General features: G+C 49.9%; 1 protein-coding gene across 1 annotated transcript in view; it reads right to left on the bottom strand.

The window, feature by feature from the left end:
• The window catches only part of LOC140453925 (dynein axonemal heavy chain 6-like), a 754,975-nt gene that overhangs the window by 423,304 nt on the left and 312,309 nt on the right, over positions 1 to 19,362 (bottom strand). Inside the window, exons 31-33 of the mRNA XM_072548780.1 lie at positions 18,109 to 18,203; positions 9,331 to 9,490; positions 8,423 to 8,554 (exon numbers count right to left, since the gene is read on the bottom strand). Coding sequence (XP_072404881.1) covers positions 8,423 to 8,554; positions 9,331 to 9,490; positions 18,109 to 18,203 — 387 coding nt within the window. The remainder of the gene's footprint in view (positions 1 to 8,422; positions 8,555 to 9,330; positions 9,491 to 18,108; positions 18,204 to 19,362) is intronic.

A 19,362-nucleotide genomic window follows, 5' to 3' on the forward strand; every position in this document is an offset into this window, starting at 1 on the left:
TGTCCCCGTACACACACTCTCCTGTCCCCGTACACACACTCTCCTGTCCCCGTACACACACTCTCCTGTCCCCATACACACACTCTCCTGTCCCCGTACACACACTCTCCTGTCCCATACACACACTCTCCTGTCCCCGTACACACACTCTCCTGTCCCATACACACACTCTCCTGTCCCCGTACACACACTCTCCTGTCCCATACACACACTCTCCTGTCCCATACACACACACTCCTGCCCCATACACACACTCTCCTGTCCCCATACACACACTCTCCTGTCCCGTACACACACTCTCCTGTCCCGTACCCACACTCTCCTGTCCCGTACACACACTCTCCTGTCCCACACACACACTCTCCTGTCCTCATACACACACTCTCCTGTCCCATACACACACTCTCCTGTCCCCGTACACACACTCTCCTGTCCCCGTACACACACTCTCCTGTCCCCATACACACACTCTCCTGTCCCCGTACACACACTCTCCTGTCCCATACACACACTCTCCTGTCCCCGTACACACACTCTCCTGTCCCATACACACACTCTCCTGTCCCCGTACACACACTCTCCTGTCCCATACACACACTCTCCTGTCCCATACACACACACTCCTGCCCCATACACACACTCTCCTGTCCCCATACACACACTCTCCTGTCCCGTACACACACTCTCCTGTCCCGTACCCACACTCTCCTGTCCCGTACACACACTCTCCTGTCCCACACACACACTCTCCTGTCCTCATACACACACTCTCCTGTCCGATACACACACTCTCCTGTCCCCGTACACACACTCTCCTGTCCCCGTACACACACTCTCCTGTCCCCATACACACACTCTCCTGTCCCGTACACACACTCTCCTGTCCCCTTACACACACTCTCCTGTCCCGTACACACACTCTCCTGTCCCCGTACACACACTCTCCTGTCCCGTACACACACTCTCCTGTCCCGTACACACACTCTCCTGTCCCCTTACACACACTCTCCTGTCCCCATACACACACTCTCCTGTCCCGTACCCACACTCTCCTGTCCCGTACACACACTCTCCTGTCCCTATACACACACTCTCCTGTCCCACACACACACTCTCCTGTCCTCATACACACACTCTCCTGTCCCCGTACACACAATCTCCTGTCCCGTACACACACTCTCCTGTCCCCATACACACACTCTCCTGTCCCCGTACACACACTCTCCTGTCCCGTACCCACACTCTCCTGTCCCGTACACACACTCTCCTGTCCCACACACACACTCGCCTGTCCCGTACACACACTCTCCTGTCCCCGTACACACACTCTCCTGTCCCATACACACACTCTCCTGTCCCCGTACACACACTCTCCTGTCCCACACACACACTCTCCTGTCCCCATACACACACTCTCCTGTCCCGTACCCACACTCTCCTGTCCCGTACACACACTCTCCTGTCCCACACACACACTCTCCTGTCCTCATACACACACTCTCCTGTCCCCGTACACACACTCTCCTGTCCCCATACACACACTCTCCTGTCCCCATACACACACTCTCCTGTCCCCGTACACACACTCTCCTGTCCCCGTACACACACTCTCCTGTCCCTGTACACACACTCTCCTGTCCCCGTACACACACTCTCCTGTCCCCGTACACACAGTCTCCTGTCCCTATATACACACTCTCCTGTCCCCGTACACACACTCTCCTGTCCCCGTACACACACTCTCCGGTCCCATACACACACTCTCCTGTCCCCGTACACACACTCTCCTGTCCCCGTACACACACTCTCCTGTCCCTATATACACACTCTCCTGTCCCCGTACACACACTCTCCTGTCCCCGTACACACACTCTCCTGTCCCCATACACACTCTCCTGTCCCTATACACACACTCTCCTGTCCCGTACACACACTCTCCTGTCCCCGTACACACACTCTCCTGTCCCCGTACACACACTCTGCTGTCCCTATGCACACACTCTCCTGTCCCCGTACACACACTCTCCTGTCCCTATATACACACTCTCCTGTCCCTGTACACACACTCTCCTGTCCCCGTACACACACTCTCCTGTCCCCGTACACACACTCTCCTGTCCCCGTACACACACTCTCCTGTCCCTATATACACACTCTCCTGTCCCCGTACACACACTCTCCTGTCCCCGTACACACACTCTCCTGTCCCCATACACACTCTCCTGTCCCTATACACACACTCTCCTGTCCCGTACACACACTCTCCTGTCCCCGTACACACACTCTCCTGTCCCCGTACACACACTCTGCTGTCCCTATACACACACTCTCCTGTCCCCGTACACACACTCTCCTGTCCCCGTACACACACTCTCCTGTCCCCGTACACACAGTCTCCTGTCCCTATATACACACTCTCCTGTCCCCGTACACACACTCTCCTGTCCCCGTACACACACTCTCCTGTCCCGTACCCACACTCTCCTGTCCCGTACACACACTCTCCTGTCCCACACACACACTCTCCTGTCCCCGTACACACACTCTCCTGTCCCCATACACACACTCTCCTGTCCCTATACACACACTCTCCTGTCCCCGTACACACACTCTCCTGTCCCCGTACACACACTCTCCTGTCCCTGTACACACACTCTCCTGTCCCCATACACACACTCTCCTGTCCCCATACACACACTCTCCTGTCCCCGTACACACACTCTCCTGTCCCTATACACACACTCTCCTGTCCCTATACACACACACTCCTGTCCCCGTACACACACTCTCCTGTCCCCGTACACACACTCTCCTGTCCCCATACACACACTCTCCTGTCCCCATACACACACTCTCCTGTCCCCATACACACACTCTCCTGTCCCCGTACACACACTCTCCTGTCCCATACACACACTCTCCTGTCCCCGTACACACACTCTCCTGTCCCCATACACACACTCTCCTGTCCCGTACACACACTTTCCTGTCCCCATACACACACTCTCCTGTCCCGTACACACACTCTCCTGTCCCCATACACACACTCTCCTGTCCCATACACACACTCTCCTGTCCCCGTACACACACTCTCCTGTCCCCGTACACACACTCTCCTGTCCCGTACACACACTCTCCTGTCCCGTACACACACTCTCCTGTCCCCGTACACACACTCTCCTGTCCCGTACACACACTCTCCTGTCCCGTACACACACTCTCCTGTCCCATACACACACTCTCCTGTCCCCGTACACACACTCTCCTGTCCCGATATACACACTCTCCTGTCCCGTACACACACTCTCCTGTCCCCGTACACACACTCTCCTGTCCCCGAACACACACTCTCCTGTCCCGTACACACACTCTCCTGTCCCCATACACACACTCTCCTGTCCCATACACACACTCTCCTGTCCCCGTACACACACTCTCCTGTCCCGTACACACACTCTCCTGTCCCCATACACACACTCTCCTGTCCCATACACACACTCTCCTGTCCCCGTACACACACTCTCCTGTCCCCGTACACACACTCTCCTGTCCCCATACACACACTCTCCTGTCCCCGTACACACACTCTCCTGTCCCATACACACACTCTCCTGTCCCGTACACACACTCTCCTGTCCCCATACACACACTCTCCTGTCCCGTACACACACTCTCCTGTCCCGTACACACACTCTCCTGTCCCCGTACACACACTCTCCTGTCCCCGTACACACACTCTCCTGTCCCCATACACACACTCTCCTGTCCCCGTACACACACTCTCCTGTCCATAACACACACTCTCCTGTCCCCGTACACACACTCTCCTGTCCCATACACACACTCTCCTGTCCCCGTACACACACTCTCCTGTCCCATACACACACTCTCCTGTCCCACACACACACTCTCCTGTCCCCGTACACACACTCTCCTGTCCCATACACACACTCTCCTGTCCCACACACACACTCTCCTGTCCCCGTACACACACTCTCCTGTCCCCGTACACACACTCTCCTGTCCCCGTACACACACTCTCCTGTCCCCGTACACACACTCTCCTGTCCCCATACACACACTCTCCTGTCCCGTACACACACTCTCCTGTCCCCTTACACACACTCTCCTGTCCCGTACACACACTCTCCTGTCCCCGTACACACACTCTCCTGTCCCGTACACACACTCTCCTGTCCCATACACACACTCTCCTGTCCCCTTACACACACTCTCCTGTCCCCATACACACACTCTCCTGTCCCGTACCCACACTCTCCTGTCCCGTACACACACTCTCCTGTCCCTATACACACACTCTCCTGTCCCACACACACACTCTCCTGTCCTCATACACACACTCTCCTGTCCCCGTACACACAATCTCCTGTCCCGTACACACACTCTCCTGTCCCCATACACACACTCTCCTGTCCCCGTACACACACTCTCCTGTCCCGTACCCACACTCTCCTGTCCCGTACACACACTCTCCTGTCCCACACACACACTCGCCTGTCCCGTACACACACTCTCCTGTCCCCGTACACACACTCTCCTGTCCCATACACACACTCTCCTGTCCCCGTACACACACTCTCCTGTCCCACACACACACTCTCCTGTCCCCATACACACACTCTCCTGTCCCGTACCCACACTCTCCTGTCCCGTACACACACTCTCCTGTCCCACACACACACTCTCCTGTCCTCATACACACACTCTCCTGTCCCCGTACACACACTCTCCTGTCCCCATACACACACTCTCCTGTCCCCATACACACACTCTCCTGTCCCCGTACACACACTCTCCTGTCCCCGTACACACACTCTCCTGTCCCTATATACACACTCTCCTGTCCCCGTACACACACTCTCCTGTCCCCGTACACACACTCTCCTGTCCCATACACACACTCTCCTGTCCCCGTACACACACTCTCCTGTCCCCGTACACACACTCTCCTGTCCCTATATACACACTCTCCTGTCCCCGTACACACACTCTCCTGTCCCCGTACACACACTCTCCTGTCCCCATACACACTCTCCTGTCCCTATACACACACTCTCCTGTCCCGTACACACACTCTCCTGTCCCCGTACACACACTCTCCTGTCCCCGTACACACACTCTGCTGTCCCTATACACACACTCTCCTGTCCCCGTACACACACTCTCCTGTCCCTATATACACACTCTCCTGTCCCTATACACACACTCTCCTGTCCCCGTACACACACTCTCCTGTCCCCGTACACACACTCTCCTGTCCCCGTACACACACTCTCCTGTCCCTATATACACACTCTCCTGTCCCCGTACACACACTCTCCTGTCCCCGTACACACACTCTCCTGTCCCCATACACACTCTCCTGTCCCTATACACACACTCTCCTGTCCCGTACACACACTCTCCTGTCCCCGTACACACACTCTCCTGTCCCCGTACACACACTCTGCTGTCCCTATACACACACTCTCCTGTCCCCGTACACACACTCTCCTGTCCCCGTACACACACTCTCCTGTCCCCGTACACACAGTCTCCTGTCCCTATATACACACTCTCCTGTCCCCGTACACACACTCTCCTGTCCCCGTACACACACTCTCCTGTCCCGTACCCACACTCTCCTGTCCCGTACACACACTCTCCTGTCCCACACACACACTCTCCTGTCCCCGTACACACACTCTCCTGTCCCCATACACACACTCTCCTGTCCCTATACACACACTCTCCTGTCCCCGTACACACACTCTCCTGTCCCCGTACACACACTCTCCTGTCCCTGTACACACACTCTCCTGTCCCCATACACACACTCTCCTGTCCCCATACACACACTCTCCTGTCCCCGTACACACACTCTCCTGTCCCTATACACACACTCTCCTGTCCCTATACACACACACTCCTGTCCCCGTACACACACTCTCCTGTCCCCGTACACACACTCTCCTGTCCCCATACACACACTCTCCTGTCCCCATACACACACTCTCCTGTCCCCATACACACACTCTCCTGTCCCCGTACACACACTCTCCTGTCCCATACACACACTCTCCTGTCCCCGTACACACACTCTCCTGTCCCCATACACACACTCTCCTGTCCCGTACACACACTCTCCTGTCCCCATACACACACTCTCCTGTCCCCGTACACACACTCTCCTGTCCCCATACACACACTCTCCTGTCCCATACACACACTCTCCTGTCCCTGTACACACACTCTCCTGTCCCCGTACACACACTCTCCTGTCCCGTACACACACTCTCCTGTCCCGTACACACACTCTCCTGTCCCCGTACACACACTCTCCTGTCCCGTACACACACTCTCCTGTCCCGTACACACACTCTCCTGTCCCATACACACACTCTCCTGTCCCCGTACACACACTCTCCTGTCCCGATATACACACTCTCCTGTCCCGTACACACACTCTCCTGTCCCCGTACACACACTCTCCTGTCCCCGAACACACACTCTCCTGTCCCGTACACACACTCTCCTGTCCCCATACACACACTCTCCTGTCCCATACACACACTCTCCTGTCCCCGTACACACACTCTCCTGTCCCGTACACACACTCTCCTGTCCCCATACACACACTCTCCTGTCCCATACACACACTCTCCTGTCCCCGTACACACACTCTCCTGTCCCCGTACACACACTCTCCTGTCCCCATACACACACTCTCCTGTCCCCGTACACACACTCTCCTGTCCCATACACACACTCTCCTGTCCCGTACACACACTCTCCTGTCCCCATACACACACTCTCCTGTCCCGTACACACACTCTCCTGTCCCGTACACACACTCTCCTGTCCCCGTACACACACTCTCCTGTCCCCGTACACACACTCTCCTGTCCCCATACACACACTCTCCTGTCCCCGTACACACACTCTCCTGTCCCATACACACACTCTCCTGTCCCCGTACACACACTCTCCTGTCCCATACACACACTCTCCTGTCCCCGTACACACACTCTCCTGTCCCATACACACACTCTCCTGTCCCATACACACACACTCCTGCCCCATACACACACTCTCCTGTCCCCATACACACACTCTCCTGTCCCGTACACACACTCTCCTGTCCCATACACACACTCTCCTGTCCCGTACACACACTCTCCTGTCCCATACACACACTCTCCTGTGCCACACACACACTCTCCTGTCCCGTACACACACTCTCCTGTCCCGTACACACACTCTCCTGTCCCGTACACACACTCTCCTGTCCCCATACACACACTCTCCTGTCCCGTACACACACTCTCCTGTCCCCATACACACACTCTCCTGTCCCGTACACACACTCTCCTGTCCCCATACACACACTCTCCTGTCCCATACACACACTCTCCTGTCCCCGTACACACACTCTCCTGTCCCCGTACACACACTCTCCTGTCCCGTACACACACTCTCCTGTCCCGTACACACACTCTCCTGTCCCCGTACACACACTCTCCTGTCCCGTACACACACTCTCCTGTCCCATACACACACTCTCCTGTCCCCGTACACACACTCTCCTGTCCCTATATACACACTCTCCTGTCCCGTACACACACTCTCCTGTCCCATACACACACTCTCCTGTCCCCGTACACACACTCTCCTGTCCCCGTACACACACTCTCCTGTCCCCATACACACACTCTCCTGTCCCCGTACACACACTCTCCTGTCCCGTACACACACTCTCCTGTCCCGTACACACACTCTCCTGTCCCATACACACACTCTCCTGTCCCCGTACACACACTCTCCTGTCCCCATACACACACTCTCCTGTCCCCGTACACACACTCTCCTGTCCCCGTACACACACTCTCCTGTCCCTATACACACACTCTCCTGTCCCCGTACACACACTCTCCTGTCCCTATACACACACTCTCCTGTCCCCGTACACACACTCTCCTGTCCCCGTACACACACTCTCCTGTCCCCGTACACACACTCTCCTGTCCCGTACACACACTCTCCTGTCCCCATACACACACTCTCCTGTCCCGTACACACACTCTCCTGTCCCATACACACACTCTCCTGTCCCACACACACACTCTCCTGTCCCATACACACACTCTCCTGTCCCATACACACACTCTCCTGTCCCATACACACACTCTCCTGTCCCGTACACACACTCTCCTGTCCCCATACACACACTCTCCTGTCCTGTACACACACTCCTGTCCCGTACAAACACACTGGTCCTTTACACACTCCCTTGTTCCACACGTATTAGCTTGTCTGATACAGACACTCTGCTCCTATATTCCCAATATTTCATGGGGTAGCTGTGTTTCAGCCCTCATTCCACCATGGTGCCATGTGTGCAGCGCAGCAACAATCTGCTTACCTTTCGGACATCGTGGTAGTGCTCTATCGCCAACACCCACTGGCACAGGGAGCGACATGCCGTGGACACCGTGCCCACTCTCTCTGGGTTAAAGTCTGGGTGCTTTGAATAACTCTTCAACCGACTGAAAACCTGGCAACCAGAAGAACATTTCAACAAAGGTATTCCTCCAGGTCGGAATTCATCCCCACTTCCCAGCCGCTGAGACACCAGGGAGACAGCTGGCAATTCCAAACAGGGTGTTTTATACTCGACAAATCCAGCATTTCCTGCTGTCTGCAAATATCAGCAAAGATGGTGCATGATGACAGGATCTTCAAGGACAACACCGGTCTCTGAGTGACACAGGAACCCTCAGCCCAAGAACAGGAGGAATTCTACACATTGACGCAGAGATACGGAAGGAGGAGAAACGCATGGAGGCTGTGATCCCACACAGCGGCTGCCCCTAACCATGTCAGGTAGAGAGGACCAAACGTCACACTCCCCGCTCACCGAGTGTGAGGGATTGTCACACTCCCCGCTCACTGAGTGTGAGGGATTGTCACACTCCCCACTCACTGAGTGTGAGGGATTGTCACACTCCCCACTCACTGAGTGTGAGGGATTGTCACACTCCCCGCTCACCGAGTGTGAGGGATTGTCACACTCCCTGCTCAGTCAGTGCGAGGGATTGTCACACTCACCGCTCACCGAGTGTGAGGGATCGTCACACTCCCTGCTCAGTCAGTGTGAGGGATTGTCACACTCACCGCTCAGTCAGTGCGAGGGATTGTCACACTCCCCGCTCAGTGTGAGGGATTGTCACACTCCCCGCTCACTGAGTGTGAGTGGATTGTCACACTCCCCACACAGTCAGTGTGAGGGATCATCTCACTCCCCGCTCACTGACCGTGTGGGAATCTCACCTTCTCTGGGATCTTGTCCTTATCGAGTTGGAGGAGATGTTTCAGGAAACTCGGGTCTCCAAGGAGCAGCTTTGCTGTTGTCCACTGAGGGCTCTTCTGTAGCAGTACACAGACCGCGTTCATCACCTTGAGAACCAGAGTCGGGGGGCTGGTGTACACTCTACACACACACACATTCCTCAGTGTTAGACTTCACAGAGACGACAAACTGTTTATTATTTCTCATTTGTTGGTGCAATGGGAAGACATGGATATTGTTTCATGTTTGGAGGTGTTCTGACTTGGTACTGAGATGTCAGGAGGCCGATTTGTTTTCTTGCATTTTAAAATAAATTTTGGAATTTTTGAACTGAGGGAAATTATCTCGTAAGTTAGTGCCTGAAATAAATGGGTGGGAAAGCACCTCTCTGTGGATGTGCACTCTGAAAATTAGGGAGAGAATATTCTGGAGGGTTATTATCTGAAAGATAAAATCCTAGGACAGAAATGGAGACCAGGGCAGGTTAGTGCAGAGGAGAAATGGGCCAAAGTGCACCAGATTGTGTTGCCGGGAGCACACAGACAGGAGGTGTTCTGGGTAGCACATGATCTACCTGTAGGAGGTCACCTGGGGGTATGAAAGACTCAGGCTAAGGTACAAAAACATTTTTATTGGCCTGGAGCGCACAAGGATGTGGTTACCTTTGCCGTACATGTCATACATGCCAAATGGTAGGTCGGTCACAGGGCGGTAATAAAAACCAGCCCCTTTGTTGCCAGTTCCTGCTTTGGAAGATCCTTTCACAAGGGTTATAATTGACTGTGTAGGTCCCCTCCCGAGAACCAAGAGAGAGAAAGAACTGGAGAAACAGGTGTTAGTTACTGCCCCGCAGAGTGAGGAATCAAATCCAGAGGATGTGGATTTTGAGGTGCCTCAAAATAGATTAAAAAATGAAGAAGTCCTTGAGGAGTGGGATAGGTTAGTGAGTCATCTGCCTCAGGAGTGTAGAACACAGCTGTAAGATTTGTTACTGCAGTATAAGAACATATGTAAGAATCAGATTGCAAGGAAGGATGCTTTTGTACATGAAGTAGACATAGGGAATACTGCTCCGATAAAACAACACCCCTATCAGCTTCAACCTTTCAAAGTCAGACAGGTCCAGATGGAGGTGGAGGCCATGCCCAACGAGAACAGCATCGAACCAAGCCCGAGCGAGTGGAGTTCGCCGATTGTCTTAGTTCCCAAACCAAACAGGACACAACAATTCTGCATGGATTATCAGAAGGTCAACGCTGTTACAATGCCAGTGAAATTGTGAGAGTAACTAAGAGGAAAAAGGATGTGTACATAAGGTCTCAGCAACAGAGGTCAGGCGCAGCCTTGGAAGAATATCGGGAATGTAGGACCAATCTGAAACAAGGAATTAATAGGGCCAAAAGGGGCCATGAGACATCCTTAACAAGCAGGGTTAAGGAAACCCCAAAGCCTTTTATTCGTATATGAGATGTAAGAGGGTAATGAGAGAAAGGGTTGGCCCACTCAAGGTCAAAGGAGGAAAGTTATACGTGGAGTCAGAGGAAATGGACGATATTCTTAATGTGTACTTTGGGTCGGTATTCACCAAGGAGAGGGATATGACGGATTAGATTAGATTCGCTACAGCGTGGAAACAGGCCCTTCAGCCCAACCCAACCCTCCAAAAAGTAACCCACCCAGACCTATTTCTCTCTGACTAATGCTCTCAACACTACGGGCAATTTAGCACGGCCAATTCACCTGACCGGCACATCTTTGGACCGTGGGAGGAAACAGAGCACCCAGAGGAAACCCACACAGACACGGGAAGAATGTGCAAACTTCACACAGACAGTCTGCCCAAGGCTGGAATTGAACCTGGGACCCTGGTGCTGTGAGGCAGCGGTGCTATGAGGCAGCAGTGCTGACCACTGAGCCACCGGGCCACTCCAGGATGTTGAGATTAGGAATAAATATTCAATTACTCTGGGTCAAGTCAGCATAAGAAGGGTGGAAGTGTTGGGTATTCTAAAAGGCATTAAGGTGGACAAGTCCCCAGGTCCAGATGAGATCTATTCCAGGTTACTGAGGGAAGCGAGAGAGGAAATAGCTGGGGCCTTAATAGATATCTTTGCAGCATTTTTAAACATGGGTGAGGTCCTGGAGGACTGGAGAGTTGCTCATGTTGTCCCCTTCTTTAAGAAGGGTACAGGGATAATCCAGGTAAGTACAGACCGGTGAGCCTGACATCAGTGGTAGGGAAGCTGCTGGAGAAGATACTGAGGGATAGGATCCATTCCCATTTGGAAGAAAATGGGCTTATCAGTGATAGGCAACATGGTTTTGTGCAGAGGTCATGTCTTACCAACTTAATAGAATTCTTTGAAGAGGTGACAAAGTTGATTGATGAGGGAGGGGCTGTAGATGTCATTCACATGGACTTCAGTAAGGCGTATGATAAGCTTCCCCATGGTAGGCTGATGGAGAAAGTGAGGTTGCATGGGGTCCAGGGTGTTCTAGCTAGATGGACAGGGATCTGGCTGGGCAATAGGAGACAGAGAGCAGTCGTGGAAGGGAGTGTCTCAAAATGGAGAACTGTGACCAGTGGTGTTCCTTAGGGATCTGTTCTGAGACCACTATTGTTTGTGATATACATAAATGATCTGGAGGAAGGTATAGGTGGTATGATTAGCAAGTTTTCAGATGACACAAAGATAGGTGGAGTAGCAGACAGTAAAGAGAACTGTCAGAGAATACAGCAGAATATGGATAGATTAGAGAGTTGGGTGGAGAAATGGCAGATGGAGTTCAATCTGGGCAAATGTGAGGTGATGCATTTTGGAAGATCCAATTCAAGAATGAACTAGATGGTAAATGGAAAAGCCCTGTAGAACATTGATGTACAGAGAGATCTGCATGTTTAGGTTCATTGTACACTGAAGGTGGCAACACAGGTCAATAGAGTAGTCAAAAAGGCATGCAGTATGCTTTCCTTCATTGGGTGGGGTATTGAGTACAAGAGCTGGCAGGTCATGTTACAGTTGTATAGGACTTTGGTTCAACCACATAGAGTTATAGAGTCATAGAGATGTACAGCATAGAAACAGATTAGATTAGATTAGATTAGATTACTTACAGTGTGGAAACAGGCCCTTCGGCCCAACAAGTCCACACCGACCCGCCGAAGCGCACCCACCCATACCCCTTCCCCTACATTTACCCCTACATCTAACATTACGGGCAATTTAGCGTGGCCAATTCACCTAACCTGCACATTTTTGGACTGTGGGAGGAAACCGGAGCACCCGGAGGAAACCCACGCAGACACGGGGAGAATGTTCAAACTCCACACAGTCAGTCGCCTGAGGCGGGAATTGAACCCAGGTCTCTGGCGCTGTGAGGCAGCAGTGCTAACCACTGTGCCACCGTGCCGCCCTGAGATCCTTCAGTCCAACCCGTCCATGCCGACCAGATATCCCAACCCATTCTAGTCCCACCTGCCAGCACCCGGCCCATATCCCTCCAAACCCTTCCTATTCATATACCCATCCAAATGCCTCTTAAATGTTGCAATTGTACCAGCCTCCACCACATCCTCTGGCAGCTCATTCCATACACATACCACCCTCTGTGTGAAAAGGTTACCCCTTAGGTCTCTTTTATATCTTTCCCCTCTCACACCCTAAACCTATGCCCTCTAGTTCTGGATTCAAATACTGTGTACAGTTCTGGTCGCCATATTACCAAAAGGACGTGGATGCTTTGGAGAGGGTGCAGAGGAGGTTTACCAGGATGTTGCCTGGTATGGAGTGTGTGAGCTATGAGGAGAGGTTGAGTAGATTAGGATTACTTTCATTGGAAAGAAGGAGGTTGAGGGGGGGAGCTGATTGAGGCCTACAAAATCATGAGCGGTGTAAACAGGGTGGGATAGCAAGATTTTCTCAGAGTGGGGGAACTCAATTACTAGGGGTGATGAGTTCAAAGTGAGAGTGGAAATGTTTAGGGGATATATACATGGAAAGTTCTTTACGCAGAATGTGGTGGGTGTATAGAATGCGTTGCCAGCGGAGGTGATAGGGGTGGGAACAATAGCCTTATTTAAGATGTATCCAGACAGATACATGAATGGGCAGGGAGCAGAGGGATACAGATCCTTAGAAAATAGGCATCAGGTTTGGATTGAGGATATGGATCGGTGCAGGCTTGGAGGGCCGAAGGGCCTGTTCTTATGCTGTAATGTTCTTTGTTCTTTTTACAAAATCAGACTCATATCCAATTCCTAGATTGGAGGAATGCATCGAGGAAGCTGGACAAGCCAGTTACATCACCAAGTTGGACTCACTGCATGGTTACTGGCAGGTACCTTTATCAGAGACGGTGCAAGAAATTTCTGTGTGTCTAACCCCAAATGGGCAATATCAGTTTAAAGTGATGTCCTTTGGAATAAAGACTGCACCCACCACATTCTACAGACTCATGAACAGAGTTGTGGCTGGGTTAACAAACTGAGCAGTCTATCTGGACGATGTCGTGATCTTTAGTAAGTCCTGCAAAGATCACAGGGTCCAGTTGGCAGAGCTCTTTAAATGACCACAAGAAGCAAAACTGATGATAAACTTAAACAAAACTTAATTTGTGGAAGCAGAGGTGACGTTCTTGGGACATAACATCAGTTATGGAAGGTTGACCCCACGGAATGCAAAGACAAAGGCCATCGAGGAATTTCCACGACCAACCTCAAAGAAAGAGGTGCTTCGATTCTTGGGACTCAGTGGATTCTACTGGAACTTTGTTCCAAACTTCAGCGGTGTCATGGCACCGTTAACCAATTTGATGAAGAAGAACACAAAGTTTCAGTGGACAGAACCATGCCAGGAGGCATTCAACCATTTGAAAGCAATATTCACCACCAAACTAGTTTTGGCTACACCAAACTTCTCAAAACCCTTTAAAGTTGTCATCGATGCTAGTGTCACAGGAGTCAGAGCTGTACTGCTTTGGGAAGGTGAGGACGGGATTGAACTGCCAGTTGGTTACTTTTCAAAGAAGATTAATATCCACCAGAAGAAATACTCCACGATGGAAAAAGAACTAATGAGTTTGGTTCTGGCCTTACAACATTTTAACGTGTAGGTTATGAACAATGTGTCGGAGACGGCTGTGTGCACGGATAACAATCCTCTTATATTCCTGGAATGCTTTAAGGACAAGGATATGCAACTATTTCATTGGAGACTTATGTTACAGACTTTAATGTTAAAATCATCCATATTGCGGGTTGTATGAATGTAATCGCAGATGCATTAACGTGGATTTAACTGAAAAGGCCGAAACCTTTTGGTATCTATCCAATGTTATATATACATATGGGATGAAGTCGTGGGTGTACTGTACCTTAAAGGGAGATGACATTTCTGGCTAGCACAATGTTCTGAACAAGGTAACAATGTAACATTTGGTCAAACAACTAACTAAGAGCTAAGTTGCCATGAGACAAAAACAAACTTGAATTTGGCCAATTGGTTTAAATTATGCCCCAAAATACCAAACTCCAATCAAGTTTGAATTTGGTATTTTGATAATATTAAACACAAAGAGATGATCGATGTGTTGGGGTGTAAATATCCAACATTTTGAACAGTTACCCAGAGCAGCAAAGAGTACCGACAAAATCAGAACAATTCAGACTGCGCGCAGAACCGCTCTCTTCAAGGTACTTTTATCGATCAAAACCCTGAGAAGGAGAATCCCTAAAAAGAAGAAAAGAAGACAGAGGAAAATCCTCAGAGAACACTCGGCTAAGCTGCCTGGTTTTAAAACTTGATTATATTTTCTTGTAAACCATAATCGGGAGTTTTATTGGACCGGCATAGTAGCTGGGAAGGTAAAAGATAGGTTTAGAGAAAGGAGTTGTAAATAGTTGTTCGTTCATTATTCACTATTAGAGTTAAAAAAGTAAAGTTGTTAATTTTTACTTTAAACAGTGACCTTTGGGATTGATCTTTGCTTCTCCAATTTTCACAGATTACAGCACGGAGTGAATCTTTTCTGAGTGGCTGGTTTACATTAGCAGAAGGGTTTACCCCCTGTCGTAACACAAGAAAGGTTTCGATTTGTAACAGAACCCATGCTCTCCAGCTGAAGATTCCCCACAGGGTTCATCTGGCTCCAGATTGCCTTTCAACATTTAAACTGGGAGCATCCACAACCCGTCCCGAGTCTGGGCACTCTCACTCATTGCTTTTGGTCCTGCCACAGGCTGCAGACATACTGGAGCACTGTGGTAGGTGAAATCGAGGGGATCGTGGGGACAGAATTGGAGATGGACTCGGTCTCTCTTCTCCTGGACCTGCCCAGTGGACTTCCTTTAGATATGCAATGGAAAAAAAACTTTCCAACATCCTTACTTCCTGCGCAAGGGAAAACGGTTTACCCTGTTGGGTGTCTGCAAGCTCCCTGGGTCTGTTGGGTTGATGTTATGGAGCGTGGGCCTCTGGATTTTCTTACACCAAAAAACCGAGAACTTTTATAAGATATGGCAGTTCTTTTTGGATTACCTGGACACAGACTGATCTTCCACGCTACAAAGGGCTTTCACATAGCTGCGACAGTTGGATTTAATGAATCTAGCACCCTGATAGGAAGGATTATGAACATATGAATACATGCAAGTTAAATCTCTCGATGATCGAGAGTTATTGTTTTGTCATGCAGATATGTACATGAGTGTAGTTCTGTTCTTTTCTGTATTGTTTTGATTTGTATCATTTTTGGTTTAATGTGATTTTAAAATTCCCTTTTTCAATAAATATATCTTTTAGAAAACACAGAGGGGCTCACCACTGTGTCGTAGCACAATGATGCAAATGAGAAATCTGAGAAATGGCAGATGGAGTTCAACCTGGATAAATGTGAAGTGATGCATTTTGGAAGGTCGAACTCGAATACTGAATATAGGATTAAAGACAGGATTCTTGGCAGTGTGGAGGAACAGAGGGATCTGGGTGTGCAAGTACATAGATCCCTCAAAGTTGCCACCCAAGTGGATAGGGTTGCTCAGAAAGCATATGGTGTTTTGGTTTTCATTAACAGGGGGATAGAGTTTAAGAGCCGCGAGGTTTTGCTGCAGCTCTACAAGTCCCTGGTGAGATCACACTTGGAATATTGTGTCCAGTTCTGGTTGCCCTACTATAGGAAAGATACAGAGGCTTTGGAGAGGGTGCAAAGAAGGTTTACCAGGATGCTGCCTTATGGAGGACTTGCCTTATGAAGAAAGGTTGAATAAGCTGGGACTTTTCTTTCTGGAGAGAAGTAGGAAGAAAAGAGACCTGATCGAGGTATACAAGATAATGAGAGGAATAGATAGAGTCAATAGCCAGAGACTTTTCCCCAGGGCAGGATTGACTGATACAAGGGGTCATAGTTTTAAGATATTAGGAGGAAGATATAAAGGAGACGTCAGAGGTAGGTTTTTTACACAGAGTTGTGAATGTATGGAATGCGTTACCAGCGGTGGTGGTGGAAGCAGAGTCATTGGGGACATTTAAGTGACTGTTGGACTTGCACATGGATAGCAGTGAGTTGAGGGATGGGTAGGTTGTTACTATATTTTACATTAGGATTAAATCTCGGCACAACATCGTGGGCCAAAGGGCCTGTTCTGTGCTGTACTTTTCTATGTTCTATGTTCTAATAAAGACAAAATAAAACAAAATTTATCCGGAACACACATTTAAAAACTTTGAGATATTTGGTCAAAATATAATCATGTTAATCCTAAAACATTCCTTTACAAAATCCCAAAATATATTCACAGTATTCACATCAGAGAGAAACTACTTGGCTTTAACTTCTCGTCTGGATGCTTCAAGTCACCACACCAAGGTTTTAACCAAGCACATCAGCTTTGGAAATATTACTAAACTCCCCACTCGAAGGTTATTTGTTTCAACTGATTCAAACTATCATCTCCTTTTCTCAGGAGCAACTGCTTCCATCTTCAGAACTGCCCCAAACCAAAACTAAAACTGAAAGATTTCTCTCAAAGTTATGGACTTTTCCTCTTAAACTTAAAAAAAATTCAAAATCTTCCATCAGAAGCACCCCCCCCCCCCCACCCCCTGTATATTATGGTTGTATAGAACTTCTCCCAATTAGTCCTTGGAGGGTACCTCTCAAACTGGTTTGAACTGAAACACCATGGCTCCAGAAGTACTTGAAGTTAATCATTAAACCTCTTTGGACATATACCACAGATTCAAAATTCAAACACTCAAACATACAGATAGATCACACACCCTGTGGTACAGAATACGGTGTCTATTAATAAATGAAGGTTTCTGTGTTCCTTTTTACAATAAACCTCTCAACATCTCCTTCCACATTCAAAACGGTCTGCTTACCCATGCCCAGGGCTCTCTGTAAGAGAGTAACTGTCCTTTGGAATGCATTCGGAGATGAGAGCAGGACCCCCACAGACACTGGCATCATACCTGATCTCGGAGATGAGAGCAGGACCCCCACAGACACTGGCATCATACCTGATCTCGGAGATGAGAGCAGGACCCCCACAGACACTGGCATCATACCTGATCTCGGAGATGAGAGCAGGACCCCCACAGACACTGGCATCATACCTGATCTCGGAGATGAGAGCAGGACCCCCACAGACACTGGCATCATACCTGATCTCGGAGATGAGAGCAGGACCCCCACAGACACTGGCATCATACCTGATCTCGGAGATGAGAGCAGGACTCCCACAGACACTGGCATCATACCTGATCTCGGAGATGTCACTCTTATCCAGGGCTTGGAGAGCAACGATGGCCTTTTCCAAAACAGGAAGCACATCATTCAGCTCATTGGTCGCTTGCTGCAAGTTAACATCAAAGTTCCTTGAAATGGGTGCCATGAAGAGAGGTAGAACAAACAGCGGGTTGTATCCTGGCTCAGGAAGCAACTTCAGTAATACCTCTCTCCCCCCCCCAACCTTCAACTCCATCATATCCAGCTTCACGTGGAGGTAGTGTCAGATAAAAATGGTGGATGAGACCTTGAACGGCAACCTCCCAGCCCCCCACCCAGCCCCAGCCCCAGCTCCAAGGTTTTGGAGATGGATGGAGGATGGCATACAGATGGGAAACCTCAACTCAGCAGGGACATTTGAACTGGGTGCTGAGTTCAAACAGACCCTATGTTGGCTGCCATCTTAACTTGCAGTGTTGGAGTCATAAACTTATGTAGCAATGAGAACACTCTTGAACAATTGGTAAAAGTCTGTTCTAAGTCTCATGAATTGGAAGTTTTAAATTTCTCACTCTTTAACAAGAAAAAAAATTGAAACTGTCAGTAAGAGTTTAAAAATAAACCCTAGACTTAGATTACTTACAGTGTGGAAACAGGCCCTTCGGCCCAGCAAGTCCACACCGACCCACCGAAGAGCAACCCACCCAGACCTATTCCCCGACATTTATCCCTTCACCTAACACTACAGGCAATTTAGCATGGCCAGTTCACCTAACCTGCACATTTTTGGACTTTGATTGACAGGCCATCTGGTACAGTTTCAAAGAAAACCATCCCAACTGGTCTTGTTGATTGTGAAATTGACCCAAGGGCTTTTTATTTTGTCTCCTTTGTTCGCTCAGGGGACATGGCCTTTTCTGGATGGGTTAGTATTGATTACTCATCCTCAGGCTGCCCGGAGAAACGATTATCACGTCACTATGATGCTGAGCTGATTTGGATCGGCTGCATGAACTCACTTGGATGGTTTAGATTCCACAGTTGGTTGACAGTTTAAAGAGCTCATTAACAATGCAGCTGGCTTTGATGTGGGATCTGAAGAAAAGTTCATTTTTGAAAGAGATCAACCACCTCAGAAAATGACAATATGGGGAGGTGATCGCCTGATAGTGTAATCACTAGACTATTAGTCCAGAAACTCAGCTGATGATAGTGACCACAATTCAGTTAAGTTTGCTTTGGCAACGGAAAGGGATAGGTATATACTGCAGGGCAAGAGTTACAGC

This window comes from Chiloscyllium punctatum, chromosome 3 (genome assembly GCF_047496795.1).
Source record: "Chiloscyllium punctatum isolate Juve2018m chromosome 3, sChiPun1.3, whole genome shotgun sequence".
Taxonomy (NCBI): domain Eukaryota; kingdom Metazoa; phylum Chordata; class Chondrichthyes; order Orectolobiformes; family Hemiscylliidae; genus Chiloscyllium; species Chiloscyllium punctatum.